General features: G+C 44.8%; 1 protein-coding gene and 1 long non-coding RNA gene across 5 annotated transcripts in view; one reads left to right on the forward strand and one right to left on the reverse strand.

Annotated features, from left to right (window-relative positions):
• DMXL1 (Dmx like 1) overlaps positions 1 to 2,185 on the reverse strand; it is a 79,851-nt gene extending 77,666 nt beyond the window's left edge. For all 4 annotated transcript variants that reach the window (XR_002433622.1, XR_002433623.1, XM_021381409.1 and 1 more), the window contains exon 1: positions 1,993 to 2,185. Coding sequence is in view for 2 of the 4 variants with exons in the window: in XM_021381409.1 (XP_021237084.1) it covers positions 1,993 to 2,079 (87 nt within the window). In the remaining 2 variants the exon portion in view is untranslated. The remainder of the gene's footprint in view (positions 1 to 1,992) is intronic.
• LOC110390149 lies at positions 2,276 to 10,598 on the forward strand. Its single transcript, XR_002433600.1, has 3 exons — positions 2,276 to 2,983; positions 5,607 to 5,759; positions 10,351 to 10,598. It is a non-coding gene; the product is annotated as an uncharacterized LOC110390149 (long non-coding RNA).

Consider the following 14,388-nt stretch of genomic DNA (forward strand, 5'->3'; position numbering starts at 1 on the left):
TATAGTTATATATATCTTTAGATAGGTATAAGGCACATGCAAACATGTACGGGTTGATGATGCAGACTACAGAGCAGAACTCTGCTGGGCCTAACGTCCTGCAAAGCTCCCAGTGAAGCAGACCAACGGATGGCACTTAGCAGGAGCTCTCTGGAAATGGCCTCTCCTCAGCCCCTGCACTGGAAGCTTACCACTACAGTCACCTTTCCTCTTGCTTCTCCTGTTTTGCCAATTGAGCTACTGTATCTGAGGAAACTCACAAGGCTCCACAGGGCCACTTTTACCACTGGTAGGTCTCAAGGGTAGTCAGGGCTCACAACAAGACAGACCAATTAAAAAGATTTTATATCGTTCTGTGATAGCTAAATAATACTTCTGTTACATATTTGAAAGTGGAAGTTTCCAATAGCCATTCTACTGCCTTAAGGAAGATTAATTTCTCATTTAAAAAAAAAAAAAAGCAACTCTAATGAAAAGCACCAAAAAGAAACATTGACTAGGAACAAAAGCTTATAATAAAATGATAGAAAACTGACCTTTGTTAATTACATCACGTACCTATGTCTTCTGCTGGACTGAACACAAATATAACACAATTAAGCCTGGGCTTAATACTACTCATTGAAAGGCTTCGGTTGGAAAGGATCTTAAAAATCATCCAGCTCCAACTCTCACACATGCAACATAACTTGGCATAGGTGGGAGAGGCGTGTTTCTCTTCCCTCATATTTTATTCGTATTTTATTACTTTTTCAGATACAGGAAAAGAGCTATCAATTTTCCTGTTCCGTGTTCTAAAGATTAAACCTATTGTTTCCCGAAAAATAAATTAGAAGAACATTTCCTCCACCTGTTCACTTTTCTGAACAATCTAGTGAATTTAATATAGTGCTACAAAATGAGTGACAATTAAAAAAAAAAAAAACACAAAACCAAGAACAACAAAAAAAGCAACCAGCCAAAGTATTTCTCTTGACAGTTTTACATCTGAGCAAGAGAAATTCATTAATAACCTTCTGAGTAAAAGGGCAAAACCCAGTCAAGATCAGTGTGTGTACAGGAAACACAGCCACTATGTTTATGTCAAAACACTTCTTGCAAACAAGAGACCATAAGAACAGTCAGTGAAAGCTGCACTCTCCAGTCACTTCTCTCTCTCCAAAGACAGATTTATTACTCTTTTGACCTCGCTTATGGAATTCTAACACTTTAGGTCAGGCTGGAGCAGGCAGAGAGCTCTTCAGTGGCACTGAAAACTTCACCTGCCGCAGCTTAAACAAGAACTATGTCAAAATGGGAAAATCCCCATGTCCAAGTCTTACCAGCACACCCCTGGTGAAGCAAAGCAAACTCTGGTGTCTCACTAAATGATTTCCCACCACTCGCGGGTCTTTTACGTTTGTGGATATCTGAAGTCAGACAGTTCGGCACAGGGGTTTCCATTTAACAAGCCTGCCGTTGTGGCTTTTTGGAAGCAAGGACATCACCCGGCAAGGCTCGGCTGCGGGGACGAGCGGGGCTGGAAGCACACAGCTGGGCACGACTACGTGTGCACACACACACACACACACACACACACACACGCTCCACTTGGAAAACGGTAGTGAAAGAGGACCGGGATCACGAACAGAAGACTTAAGCCTTTACCACACGCACCGCCAGCGTTCGCTCCGCACCGCGCGCACCCGCGCGGAACGGCAGCTCAGGGGCGGTCCCGAAGCCTTAAGGCCGCGCTCCAGGCTTTCCCCCGGCACCGCGGGGCCCACGTTTATGTAACGGCGCGGGCCGCCCCGCCGCGTCCATCTTCCCGCAACACGGGCGGCACGCCGCCGGGCCCGCAAGGCCCCGCACGGCCCCCAGCCCAGGCCGGCCCCGCTGCGTGCTGCGCTCCGCCTCAGCTCGGCCCCGCCGCGCCGAGCCCCGCGCCGGCAGCGACCTGACGCAGCTCCTTTCCGAACCGCGCGGGCTGCCGGGGCCCCGGCGCGGACTCACCGTGAAGGGCTGGTCGTGCAGGCTCCCCACGGAAAAGCAGTTATCCCCGGGGTTCACGGCCCCCGTCAGCACCTGGTGCAGATTCATGACGACACGCAGGCGCCCGGCGCTGCCGGGGGCCGCCGCCGCCGCCGCCCGACCCTCCCTCCTCCCGCGGGCTGTGGAGGCAGAGGCACATGCCGCGGGGCGGAGCCTCCACACCCCGGCACCGGCCCAGCCTCCTCTCGCGAGAGCTCCGCCTGCGCGCCATTCTCGGTCCTGCGCCTGCGCGCTGGCGGCGGGAGCGCGGAGTGTGGGTGTTTGTGTGGGTTGTCCTCGCAGGGGGAGGCAGCGAGCTGGCGCGCGTGCGTGTGGTCTTTCTTCTTGGGTTACTTTCCCAGTACTTGTGTGAGCCAGGAGAGTTCGCACCCACGGGGTCATGGGGGCTGTGCGTTTCAGTACATACGAGCCCTGCATCCCTGCGAAGCAGGTGGTGGTACCGGCTGCTGCGGTAGTTGATGAAAATAAACACTGGATGTATCTAGGCTAGTGATTTGAGAGAAGTCCGTCCCATTTTTTTGCTCTGTAGGCATTTCTTGAACGAGCCGTGGATTCCTTGTGCTGGAAATACACTCCCATCGCCCTACTCCGAGCAAGGCAGTGAATCGGGCCGTGTGCGTTAGCGTGGCCAGGCTGAGAACCAGCCCAGCCGTGACTGCAGCCACCCAGGGAACTTCCAGAGCGTGTGGGACAAGGCAGGCCAGCAGCCTTGCTAAAACACCTCCAAATGCACAGTGAACTCTGTGCCAGCTGCTGGGCAGCCAGGTACCAGCGCAACAGTGGAGCTCTCCCAGACCTTGGCCCGATGATGGTTTCAGGAAGATGGGAGAGTTCGGAACACCAGTGGCAAAAGTGAAAGCAAGGGTTTTACTGACGGAGGATGTTGAACCTCTGGTGTGTTACAACACGGTATGATATGTTTACAGCTGACACACACTAGCGTGCTGATATGGTAAGAAAATAAGGAACTTCTCAGTTTCTTCCTAATTAGATTTGGTCTTTATGAGTGTTCACATTACTTTGTTTGCTTTACTTAGTAACGACACGGACATTGCCTTTTATCCTGTCTTCTGCGGACAGAGTGAGAGCCTGTACAATAGCACGCTAGGCACATATGTCCACCTTCCAGCTCCCACCACCTTCCCCTCCCGCCCATTGCTGTCAGCAGCCAGCGATACCTATTTTAAAAAATACGTATCCCCCATAAAGTTGATAACCACCACAAAAGTGTTTTCATGTCATTTCGGTCATTTTGGATATTTCTGTCACCTTCTGAGCAAACAGTTTATCCAAGAAGCCATTTGTTTTCCCTCTCACTCAGGGAAGTGCCTAGAAGATATGAAAAAGGCATTAAATTTGCCCGGCAGGATTGCAAAATACCAAGGCGAAGTCCTATGCGTTGTTTTGCCCTCTGACATCAGTAAATCTTGTTCTCTAGCTTCTTAGAATTACAACTCTAGACGTTGCTGATTGCGGTCATTCACAAGCCCTGCTGCACATGTTTGCTCCCTTCTCACCTTTGGCTTTTTAAAGTAACACTACAAAATATTCTCAGTATCAGCAGAAGGTTGGAAACACCACTTCTTTTTGAACATACAGTGGCTGTGGCTGTTCATAAAGGCTGACAATTTCAGCATTTGTGCATGGACACAAGAGGTTGGAAGTGCACGATGTGCTTTTTGATTTACTGGACAAAGCATTGCATGTTCAGTAAAAATCAGACCTTTGAGTGCTCCAAAAAGGATATACTTATACTGTACGCATATACACATTGTGCCTTCATACATCTTGCTTGTGTTTCTCTGAGAAGGTCTAAGGGAAGTTCAGGTGAGAATTTTAAATCATATTCGCATTTCTCTTTTAAAATCAAAACTGCATTTCTGCATAGCAAATCTAAGTTCACTCTGTTCTTCAGTGTAATGCAGTGGAAAATCGAGGCAGATTTGTAAATTATTTTGTATTATTACAATGACATACATATCTTGTGTTCTTTCCATACAATAAATACCACGAGTCCCTCATTAACAGCAGTGAGTTTACTTACGTCAGCAGTACACAGGCAGCTGTGAAAGCAGCACACATTTTAAATGGCATGTTTAATGTTTGTCAACAGTCCTAGCAAATATTATTTCCTTCCTACAGGTGTGTGGGTAGGTAGCATTCTTTTTTATTTTTTTTTCCCCTGAAATCATTTTTTTTGTATGGAATTCACGACATTTTAACTTATTTCTTAGGAAAGCAATGCACTCTAGCAAGGAACAACCGTTCCACCTCATGTACTCTTTGACTTTGTCTTTCTTGCCCTTGATCTTTCTGCAAGGTATCGCTGGGTTGTGATTGCCTGAAACAAGGCTCTGACCTTAGTGAGGTCAAGAGGAAAATCCCTGGCTGGGATCCCAAAGGTCTAAGGTTCACACTCTGTACCCAAGTGGGAATAATGAGGCGTGCTTGATTTTCTTCTTGGCTTTCTTGTCTTTCATGATGTAAACCAGTGAAAACGTGACATGGTGTCTTAGGAAAACATAAAATGTATAAATATACAGAAATGGACATTTAGTAGACTGCTCCTGAACAGCCAACCAATTTATGAAACCTTTCTTTGGAAACAGCTTCCTTTTTTTGTTTCCTCAGTACCCTGCATTCTACATCTGTAGCCTTCAGGTAACAGAGACATTTGCTTTTTATTTTTTTTTGTTCTATTTTCATTTGGTGAAAGACGTTTTGTAACAGTTCGTGTTGTCACTTCTCTTAACATCTGCAGTGCACTACATTCTCTTACATCCCTGTTCTGATATAACCTTTACTTGGTGCAGGAGATACGCCCTGACTGGTATCCTTTTGTAGAAGGTATTAGAGAAGATATTTTGATTTATTCATCCTTTATTTGGCTTTTGGCTTCCATTTCACAAGCTTAAAGTATCCTCAATAGTTGTTGCCAAGGTGAAATCCCTTATTAGATCCTTTGGGCTTGCAAATTAACAGTTGACAATTACAAGCCTTTAAAATTTCCATTCATTTTCAGAGTTTTGCATTCCTTTCACAGACTGAGATTAAAGCTGCTTTTGAAGAATATCACATAGAAGTTGCTGGATAATACATTATCTATATGTTCGTTCTCTGTTTATTTATAAAATAGGCTGTAATCACCAGTAATTTAGAAAATGGAAATTTGGGTATGGTTTTGTTTTGTTTTGTTTTGTTTATGCATCCTTTAGTGGAGCCTTTTAAGCTCAGTTTGTTCTTCCCAGCTTGCCTAGAAACAGTGAGCTGGTGGGGAGAATGGACCTGTCTCTGAGCTTCATGCAGTGTTCTTGCAGAGCATGGGTGGAAAGCTCAAGCCTTCTGCCCTCTCCACGAAGCCACTCAGCATCTGTCTCCTTCCTGTCAGAGAGCAATGCAGCAAGGCTGGCAGGGCTTCAGCACGACACTGCTGCATGGAGTGCACACCAGTGAAATCAAAAGTAATCCTGCATAACCTGCAGGAGTGCTGTCCCTTCAAAACAGTACTAATTTCCAAATGCATCATTCAGTTTTCCATTTCATCACTCATAGTACGTGGATGCTTTTCCTTCCAGCATCCTGGATGTGACCGAAAAAGGCTTTGTCCACTTGTACAGACGTGTGTGTTCAGCCAGTCAGCTCTTTGTGTGGACCTGAGGGACTTGGAGAAGATCCTCAGACATTACTGGTGCTGAACTTGTGTGTGCTATGGGACTTGATATTCGCAGGTGAGGCTATTAAAATAAGCATTATGAAGTGCTATTTACCAGAATGTCTTTGTCCTTTTTATGTAAACTCTCAGTTTACCAGTGGAATATCGATAACAAAAATTGTAAAACCATGAAAACTGGTAAGTCTAATATTTCTACTATTTTTCTCTAAGGTGCAGGAGATTTCAGGTTGAGACTGAAAATAGCAGATTTTTTTATTTGCTTGCTGTGGAATAAGCCATTTGTATAAGCTGTGTCCCTCTCAGATGCATCCTCCACCTCTTTACTCGCATCTGCTTCATGAGGTAGTCTCATTTTTTGCTCTTTTGCCAGCAGTGTTAGTGGTATTACAAGGAAAGCACAGGAGTTGTTTACCTCTTTTTCTGCTTGCTCCATTTCATTAAGGGAGCCGTGTTCCTGCCCTCAGGCATCTCAGTGCACGTCTACAGTGTCTCTGTACAGTTAAGGATGCTTCCTTTTTAACATTACCTATTTTATTTTCTATTTTTGTCTCCCAAAGTAGAGAAGAGAAGAACAATCAGATCAAGGAGAGTTGATCTTTGCATTACTGCAAATTCCTTTCACCATCTGATGGCATACAAACCCTATTTATTGATAACTCTGTGGAAACAAAATCAAGGAGCTCAGAGTAATAGGACTTCAAAATTTAAGCCTAGCGTTAGATTCATGGTTGACTGCTATATGCTGAGTAGAAAATAACATTATAGTTACTGATTTTAGTGGAACTAATGTAGTTCCACTCATGCCTGGAACACTTAAGAGGTTTGAAAAGATCTATTAAAGTTGTTTTTCTTGTCACTTGATCATATGTATGTCATCTGAATTTCTTTAACTGGCAATAAAAAATCTATGTTTTTATGAGAGAAAAGGGTATTAAACATATTCCATTTTATAAATAACAAGTTGTAAGATTTTCTAACACAGTTTTGGGCAGAATCTAACATTTACATGTGCATATTTTGAGACACGTTAAAGAGGTGTTTCTGGAGGAAGGCCACAGAAATGATCCAAGGGATGGAACACCTCTCCTGTGAGGACAGGTTGAGAGCTAGGGCAGTGCAGCATGGAGAAGAGAAGGCTGCAAGGTGACCTGAGAGCGGCCCCTCAGTATCTACAGCGGGGCTGTAAGGAAGAAGGGGCAGACTTTTTAGCAGGGTCTGTGGTGACAGAACATGGGGAAAGGATTTCAAACTAAAGAAAGGGAGATTTAGATTGGATATAAGGAAGAAGTTTTCTACGATAAGAGTGGTGAGGCACTGGTGCAGGTTGCCTGGAGAGGTGGTGGATGCCCTGTCCCTGGAGACACTCAAGGTCGGGGTGAATGGGGCTCTGAGCACCTGATGGAGCTGTGGGTGTCCCTGCTCATTGCAGGGGAGTTGGACTGGGTGACCTTCAAGGTCCCTTCCAACTCAAATGATTCTATGATTCTAGGATAAAGTAAGCTGTCCATCAGCGTGAAATTTCATCTGTTTTGCAGCTGAAGATAACTTCAACTAGATTAAAAAAAAAAAGAGCCACTTCCTTTTTAATTTTGCTGTGACTGTAAATTCTCACCTTTTGTTTTATTTTTTTTAATGTAGACTGTGACTTTCCCGAAACAGCATGAGGTTTTGTGATGTAAACTGTTTAATCTGCCCAAGAGCAGTACTGCTTTCTCATGACTCTTCCCCCAGCACATATTGTACACTCCACCTCAATGGACTGATTTTATTTAGTGCTGAGTCAATATTTACCACTCTGCTATTGCCTGCGGTAGTTTTAATCCCTGTCTGAACAACTGAATGGGACCAAGAGCTTATTAAAGCATGTAGGCCTTTATCCTGTCATATTCAGTGAGTTTCTGGTGAATGTTAAAGGGATCAACACCCCAAAGGGCTAGAATGAAAGTGATTACAAACACCATGTGTAACGGAGCAGCTCTAAGAAGTATCATATATTGTTCCTTGTACAGTTTGGTTATTCCTGGAGTGTAACACTATTTGTTTTTACGTGAATGTTAGTGTTCCATTGCAGACACTCATCAGGAAATATTTTTGCTATACGAAACACTTGATTTCACAGAAGGTGCTTGTCAGGGATAGCTGCAAATTTCTGCCTCTATCTTACCCCCTGTTTGCAGGTGGAATTGCAGAAGTCAGTGTACAAACAATGTGTAGAGGAAAATAAGAGTCCCTGCAGAGTAAGTGTACCAGAGAATTATCTATGGTGCTTTGATAAGATAAGGGGCTATCTGGTAGTGCTGGTAGTTGCGCACACACAGACATTTGGTGGAGCAGAGAGCACATGACTTAAAGGGGGAAGATGTGTGCAGTCACAGCCAGCGGGACAGCTGCCTGCCAGGCAGAGAGTGCAGAAGCAACAGCAGCAAATATTTCACTGGCATATATGGATGAGAAGGAAGTTATTTCTCAGTATTGTTTGTATTGCAGTGGTCCAGGAGGACTCCACCAGGATGTGGGATGTAATGTATGAGGAAGGGCTGGTGTAACACCTGGAAGGTGCACTTCTTCTACCCCTACAGAGAATGTCATAGGGTATTTTCTGTGCACAGAACGAGAGGGATCCTGCTGTAGCAGAATCATACACCTGAGAAGAACCAAGCCTAAGAGAAAATAAGAGAGAAAATAAATAAGAGCAGTCAGCAGTTGGCAGGAAGCAGGTGTCCTTCCAAATGCTGTTAGGCTGAAATGCTTTGTGTATGCAGACTCAGATGTGGACAAGGCTGTTTCAGCCTTTCCTTCCTGAATAGACTGAATTGATGGGTGAAGGTAAACTGTATGCGTTTCAATAGGGCCAAGTGTTGGGTCCTGCATTTTGGTCACAACAACCCCAGGCAACCCTACAGGCTTGGGGAGGAGTGGCTGGAAAGCTGCCTGACGGAAAGGGACCTTGGTGTGCTGATGGACAGTCGGCTGAATATGAGCCAGTGGTGTGCCCAGGTGGCCAAGAAGGCCAATGGCATCCTGGCTTGGATCAGGAATGGGGTGGTGAGCAGGACTAGGGAAGTCATCCTGCCCCTGTACTCGGCATTGGTGAGGCCCCACCTCGAGTACTGGGTTCAGTTTTGGGCGCCTCAGTACAGAAAGGACATGGAGGTGCTGGAGCAGGTCCAAAGAAAGGCAACAAGGCTGGGGAAGGGCTTGGAGAATATGCCCTGTGAGGAAAGACTGAAGGAACTGGGGCTGTTTAGTCTGGGGAAGAGGAGGCTGAGGGGAGACCTCATTGCTCTCTGCAAATACCTGAAAGGTGATTGCAGTGAGAGCAGGGCTGGTCTCTTCTCACTGGTGACAGGTGACAGGACAAGGGGAAATGGCCTCAAGTTGCGCCAGGGCGGGGGTTAGGTTGGATATCAGGAAAAACTTCTTTCCAGAAAGGGTTGTTAAGCACTGGAACAGGCTGCCCAGGGAGGTGGTTGAGTCACCATCCCTGAATGTGTTTAAAAACCACTTGGATGTGGTGCTCGGGGACATGATTTAGCGGTGGGTTGCTGGAGTTAGAGTAGTATGGTTAGGTTGCGGATGGACTTGATGATCTTTAAGCCAACCTGAGCAATTCCGTAATTCTGTGATTCTATGATTCCACGTTCTGTCAGCTTTACAGGCAACGATTTAAAACACAAAATCTTCTTCAAACTTACAGATGTTAAAATGTGAACAGAGCAAGTACAAACAGCTGTGCAGAGCTTTATTTGCCAGTACAGGTAGTGCACATGTAAGACCTTGTAACTGGTTAGGGTAGGCTGTCAGCTGCATTGCAGAGAAGTCAGTTTTGGAGGAGTGGAAATACATTTCTGTTCTGCAATTTCAGTGTCTTACTCCGTGTGTTAACTGCTGAACTTCCATTGCAAAGGCCATTGTGATTCACTGGCACTGATGCGTAGGGCTTTATCAATACCACTGTCCGTGGGGAGTTCTTGTTTGAACTTCAAGTAAAGTATATTGCTTCTGCTTTTCCTGAGAGACTTTGCATAGGAACTGGTAGCAAATGCAGCCACAAGTCAAAAGGGAAGCGTGACATCCATTCTGTTTGCTTTCGTAGCTTTCTCAGTCTTCTCCTTAAGTAAAAATAGAAAGACTTAGGCTTTCTCCAGGAGGAGAGAGAAACAAGTTTGATAGACATCAGATATAATCTATCCTCCTGTTCTGTGTTTAAATATACCAGTTCAGAAATAAAAAGAACTACTACTAATAAATAAGTAAAATTCAGCCCTCAAAAGGCTGAAACTTCCATCTTCAGTCTAGGAAACTGTTTCCTGCACTTGACTGCCATGTTACATGTAACTCTCATGTTTACCTGCTAAGGATTTTTTGTGTGCATGTGAATGTTTGCACGGCTTTGTGAGCAAAAAGAAGGGAGGCTGTGAATCATCCCTAATGCATGTTACTTGCCTTGTTTTCATAATGCACAGCAGTCAGCAGTGATTGCTTGGAACGTAAAGAGATATGAATCTTTAAATATTTCATTGCTAGATGGCTAAACCAAAAGCTTACCATCCTTTGGTTTACAAGATTTTTACAATTCTGAAAATTCATCATGTTTTTACATTACCTAAATAGTACTAACATAATGTGTTTTTTTTTTCCCCTAGATATAGCACTACCTTCTGCATTGCCATTACTGAACAACTGCAGTTTTCCACTGGATAGCTGATACAGAGAGAATTAAAACAACTGTCTGCAGGAAAGCATCAGTAAAGCATTTCATCTTTGTTTTGGCACTGCTTGCACAGCCCTAGAACTGTCATTTTCAGTAACCGTAAGCTAAGCCAGTTTTAGTTATGAGTGCTTTGACTTTATCCATACATAAAGAACATAAATTAATTTCAGGCTTGGGAAATAGCAATGTTTGTAGGTCCATTTTGCATAACGGTGTCTCAAACAAAATAACAGATTTGGAAGAAATTTTAAGTTTTGTAAAAGAAAGAAAAATGATCCGATACTGCACATCTGTGCATTGTCTGCTGGTCAGATGACTGAAGCAGCTGGAAATGAAAGCACGATGTGAATCATGTAATGACGGATTGGATCCCAGATTTGTCAGTTTGGAGAAATCTAATGAGAAGGAATATCTGCAAATGGTTGATTTCCTTCCTGGGGCAAGTGTGGATGTTATTTGTTGTTTAGGAGGAAGTGAGAGACGGTGTGGGGATTTCCCAGACCCTGCCACAAGTACTAAATGTCCAGGGGGTGAGGAGCTCGCTCCTCTAAGGTGGGTGTTTCCAGCTGCTGGTCAGAGGGGTGCAAGCATTTGGCAGCAGTCCCCTGGGACACTGTCACATGTCACAGTGAACCGGAGCAAACTGAATGAGTAGGGAGAGGAGCGTGTCCTTCTGCAGCCTCTCCTCCATTCCAGTGGTCAAGCAAAATTTATGTGCTGTGGGTCTAAGATGGCAGTTTAAAACTGCCTGCACTTCCCTACCTCTGCTCAATGGAGGGTTGGTTTTCCTGGGGGTTAAAATGTGTCCTGAGCACCTGAAGGTGGTGCAATTCGTGCTCAGTACCCTAATGCACTCATTCTAACACGTGAGTGCAGTGTGCACATCGTCAACAACGTTGCTGTTGCACTCCAGTAAAATTGTCTGAAGATAAACCATTTAGAAACCATCTATAATTTGTCACCTTCATCCATACCAGCATGGAGTTTTCATTGTAAAAAGCTGTTGTATTAATTTTACAGCTGAGAAGGACACACAGAACTGATGGATTACAACTCTTTTCCCTTTTTCTGTTGCATAACCTAAGGTGGCAGCACCGGAACAAAGTCCTTGGCCTCACATGGTCACACACATTCACATGACAGCAAAAATCAGCGTGAAGAGCAGCTCAAGCTACAGAAAACTCCAAAGCACGGAGCTCTGTGTGATGTCACGCAGCCACAAGCAACACAGAGCTGCCAGTTTTGTGCCCTCTGGCTGCTGGGTGTCTTTTCTATCAGTGTTACAGGCACATGGCTCTGTGCCTTTTTCACATGCAGATGTGACCTGAGCTGGCCTTCAACATGCGGGAGATTTATTCCTTCCAGCCTATTTCCTGATCCTCAGTGAGGTACACGCTGATTTTTTTTTTTTACTGATCTCAGTGGAAGAGCACTGAGCCATCTTTTCCTGTTATCTCACAGCAGCTCCCTTTGCTCTGCTGGCCACTGTGCTGCAACGTGTGACTTTGAATTCCTCTGTGCTGCAGGTCATACTTGTCAAGGGAGACAGCAGTGTGTGACTATTTATAGGTCTGTTTAGCAAGGTGCTTCCAAGCGCCAGCAGTTGTTGTTTTTTTTAATTAATCAGGGTCAACTGCACCTTTTGTTGCCTTGGTTCTGCTTGCTATTTCACGTTAATTAATATTTCTCTTGAGAACTGTCTGGATTTTAAGATACTGTTCTGGAGTTCAGCAGCGCTGAGTTTGGATCTTTCATCAGAGGCTAAACTTTGAAAAATTCACTTTACTCTTTTATCTCACATCCGAGCAAGCAGTTCAGTGGAGAATATCTGGCAATGTTTCAATTAGCTCTTTAACCCTCCAACATATTTGAAATCCTGTCCACTTACTAATTATTAACAGGCACATTAATTCCAAAGGTTTTTTGATGACAGATAAAGATTTATGCTGTGCTGTGACATGATTTGTTATTAGTGTCTCTGACAGTGTAATTTCAGCTTGGTGACACAGCAGCAAAACGCTGTCTTACCGGAACATAACTACTTGTGTTTGGCTTCCACATGTCCAGAACTGCACGGATTCACTCCTTTGTCTGTATTAGTAATTTTTATTTAGTAATTTAGTGAGGCTTATGGTTTTTATGTCTTTATTTATCTGCAGACTTCTCCTTCAGAGTTTTTTATACCAAGTGATCTCCATATATATTTCTGAAGCGCACTCTAATCTTTGCACCATCACCACTCTATTACCTTGAAGCAGGCAGTAATCAACAACCTGCATCTCTGAAATGAAGAAGTAATATGGGCTCAGTGTGTCATTTCTTGGCTGCCCTACTGGGGTTACCTGAATGAGTTTCTGCAGTTCCTCATCTTTTGCTGTGATCTCTACAAATTTATGTCCTATTAGCTCTGAGACAGGGTAATCTAAAGGACAAAACCTGCTCATCTTATAAAAGTCTGTCGTTTTCAAGTGCAATTCTCAAACACTCTTCAAAACATGCATCTTATCAGGTATCTCTTATTAATCTTTATCTCCTTGAGCACTCCGTTAGTCATGGAGTAACATACAGGAAAAAAAACGGTCGTGTTTTGGAAGGCACACCATTTTATTTCTCCTTTCCTAACACAGAGAGTTTCCAGTTTGCTTACACACAAAGGGTATCTCCTAAGAGAAGTCGTATAGAGAGCCCCCAGTTAGAATTCATCATCCTTTTGTAAAAATGTATGACACTAATTGGCTCTTCTGTTTGTAGTACTTATTTGCAGTATAAACGGTGTTGACACTGAGCTCTGAGCTTGTTCCTGGTGACTGGAGGAATCCTTCTGGGAGGAGGAATCCCTGGGAGGAGGAATCCCTGGACGGTCACTTGGTGTTCCTCAGCTGCCTCAGCCAGTCTTACTCTGCTGCTGAAGCTATACTGATGCCAGCTTTGGTATCAGCCAGCTCCAGACGTGGCCTCTCAGCCTGCACCAGATGGCTGCTTGGTGGCAGCGTCACTGCCGAGCCCTGGAGCAGAAATGGTGACAGTAGGCTCCAGGGGGTTTGCCACTCCTGCTGATTCCAGGGCAGGCTCTGATTGTCCTGAGGACCTGCTGACTGCTGGAGTGTGCCTCATGCTGGGAGCGACCACTGTCCTTCCGAATGGACAATCGGATAAAATGCACACCTTAAACTCACCCCTGGTGTTCCTTAAGCAGGAAGCTTCCTCATAATATCCACATCCACCTCTTCCTCTGGTTTCCTTGTGCTCTTCTGCTGTCCTGCTGTCCACGGTGTTACATAAAACAGACTTTCCCTCTCCTGTCTCCCCGTTCCCCCGTGTGCTGCCTCAGGACTGACGTCCTCTGCATCAGCTGCCTGCAGGACCACACCGGGTCCCTATGTGCAGGAGTGGTGCCCAGAATGTGAGTGCACCCTGCCACCCATTTACTCCTGCGTGGGCTGCTGTCCTTGCAGACACAGTGTCGTGGAGGAACAACCCTGGCATCCTCCTGAGAGCATCCGTGCTGTGTCTAGGTGCAAGGTCAGAGAGGATCTGTAGAGTGCCAGCAGTCAGGAGGAGGTTGCTGATGGAAGGTGGTACAGATGCCATGCCCTGGTGTGGGAGTGCCCCAAGAGGCACAGTGTGGTGCCATTATGTCTACGTTACATCACAATTTCAGCAGACATAATTGTTTTTAGGCATTGATCGTGCCTACTGCATTATCTATCAAGCAGATGGTCGAGCTGCAGTAACACATAATGATTGGCACTACCACAGCAACTCACTGCACAGTGCTGCTCCACACAGCTACATCTTGAGGCTATTTAGCTTTGTTCAAAGTCTCCTCTGGAAGTTAAAACTTCTTGAGAAAAGCGATTCAATCCAGCCCAAGGAAAATAATACAGTCTGAGTCTGACAAAGCATTCAGATTAGGCTATTTGAAAGGAAATGGTGCTCAGCAAAGTAGAAAGATCTCTAAAAGAAATAA

This window comes from Numida meleagris, chromosome Z (genome assembly GCF_002078875.1).
Source record: "Numida meleagris isolate 19003 breed g44 Domestic line chromosome Z, NumMel1.0, whole genome shotgun sequence".
NCBI classification, from domain to species: Eukaryota; Metazoa; Chordata; class Aves; order Galliformes; family Numididae; genus Numida; species Numida meleagris.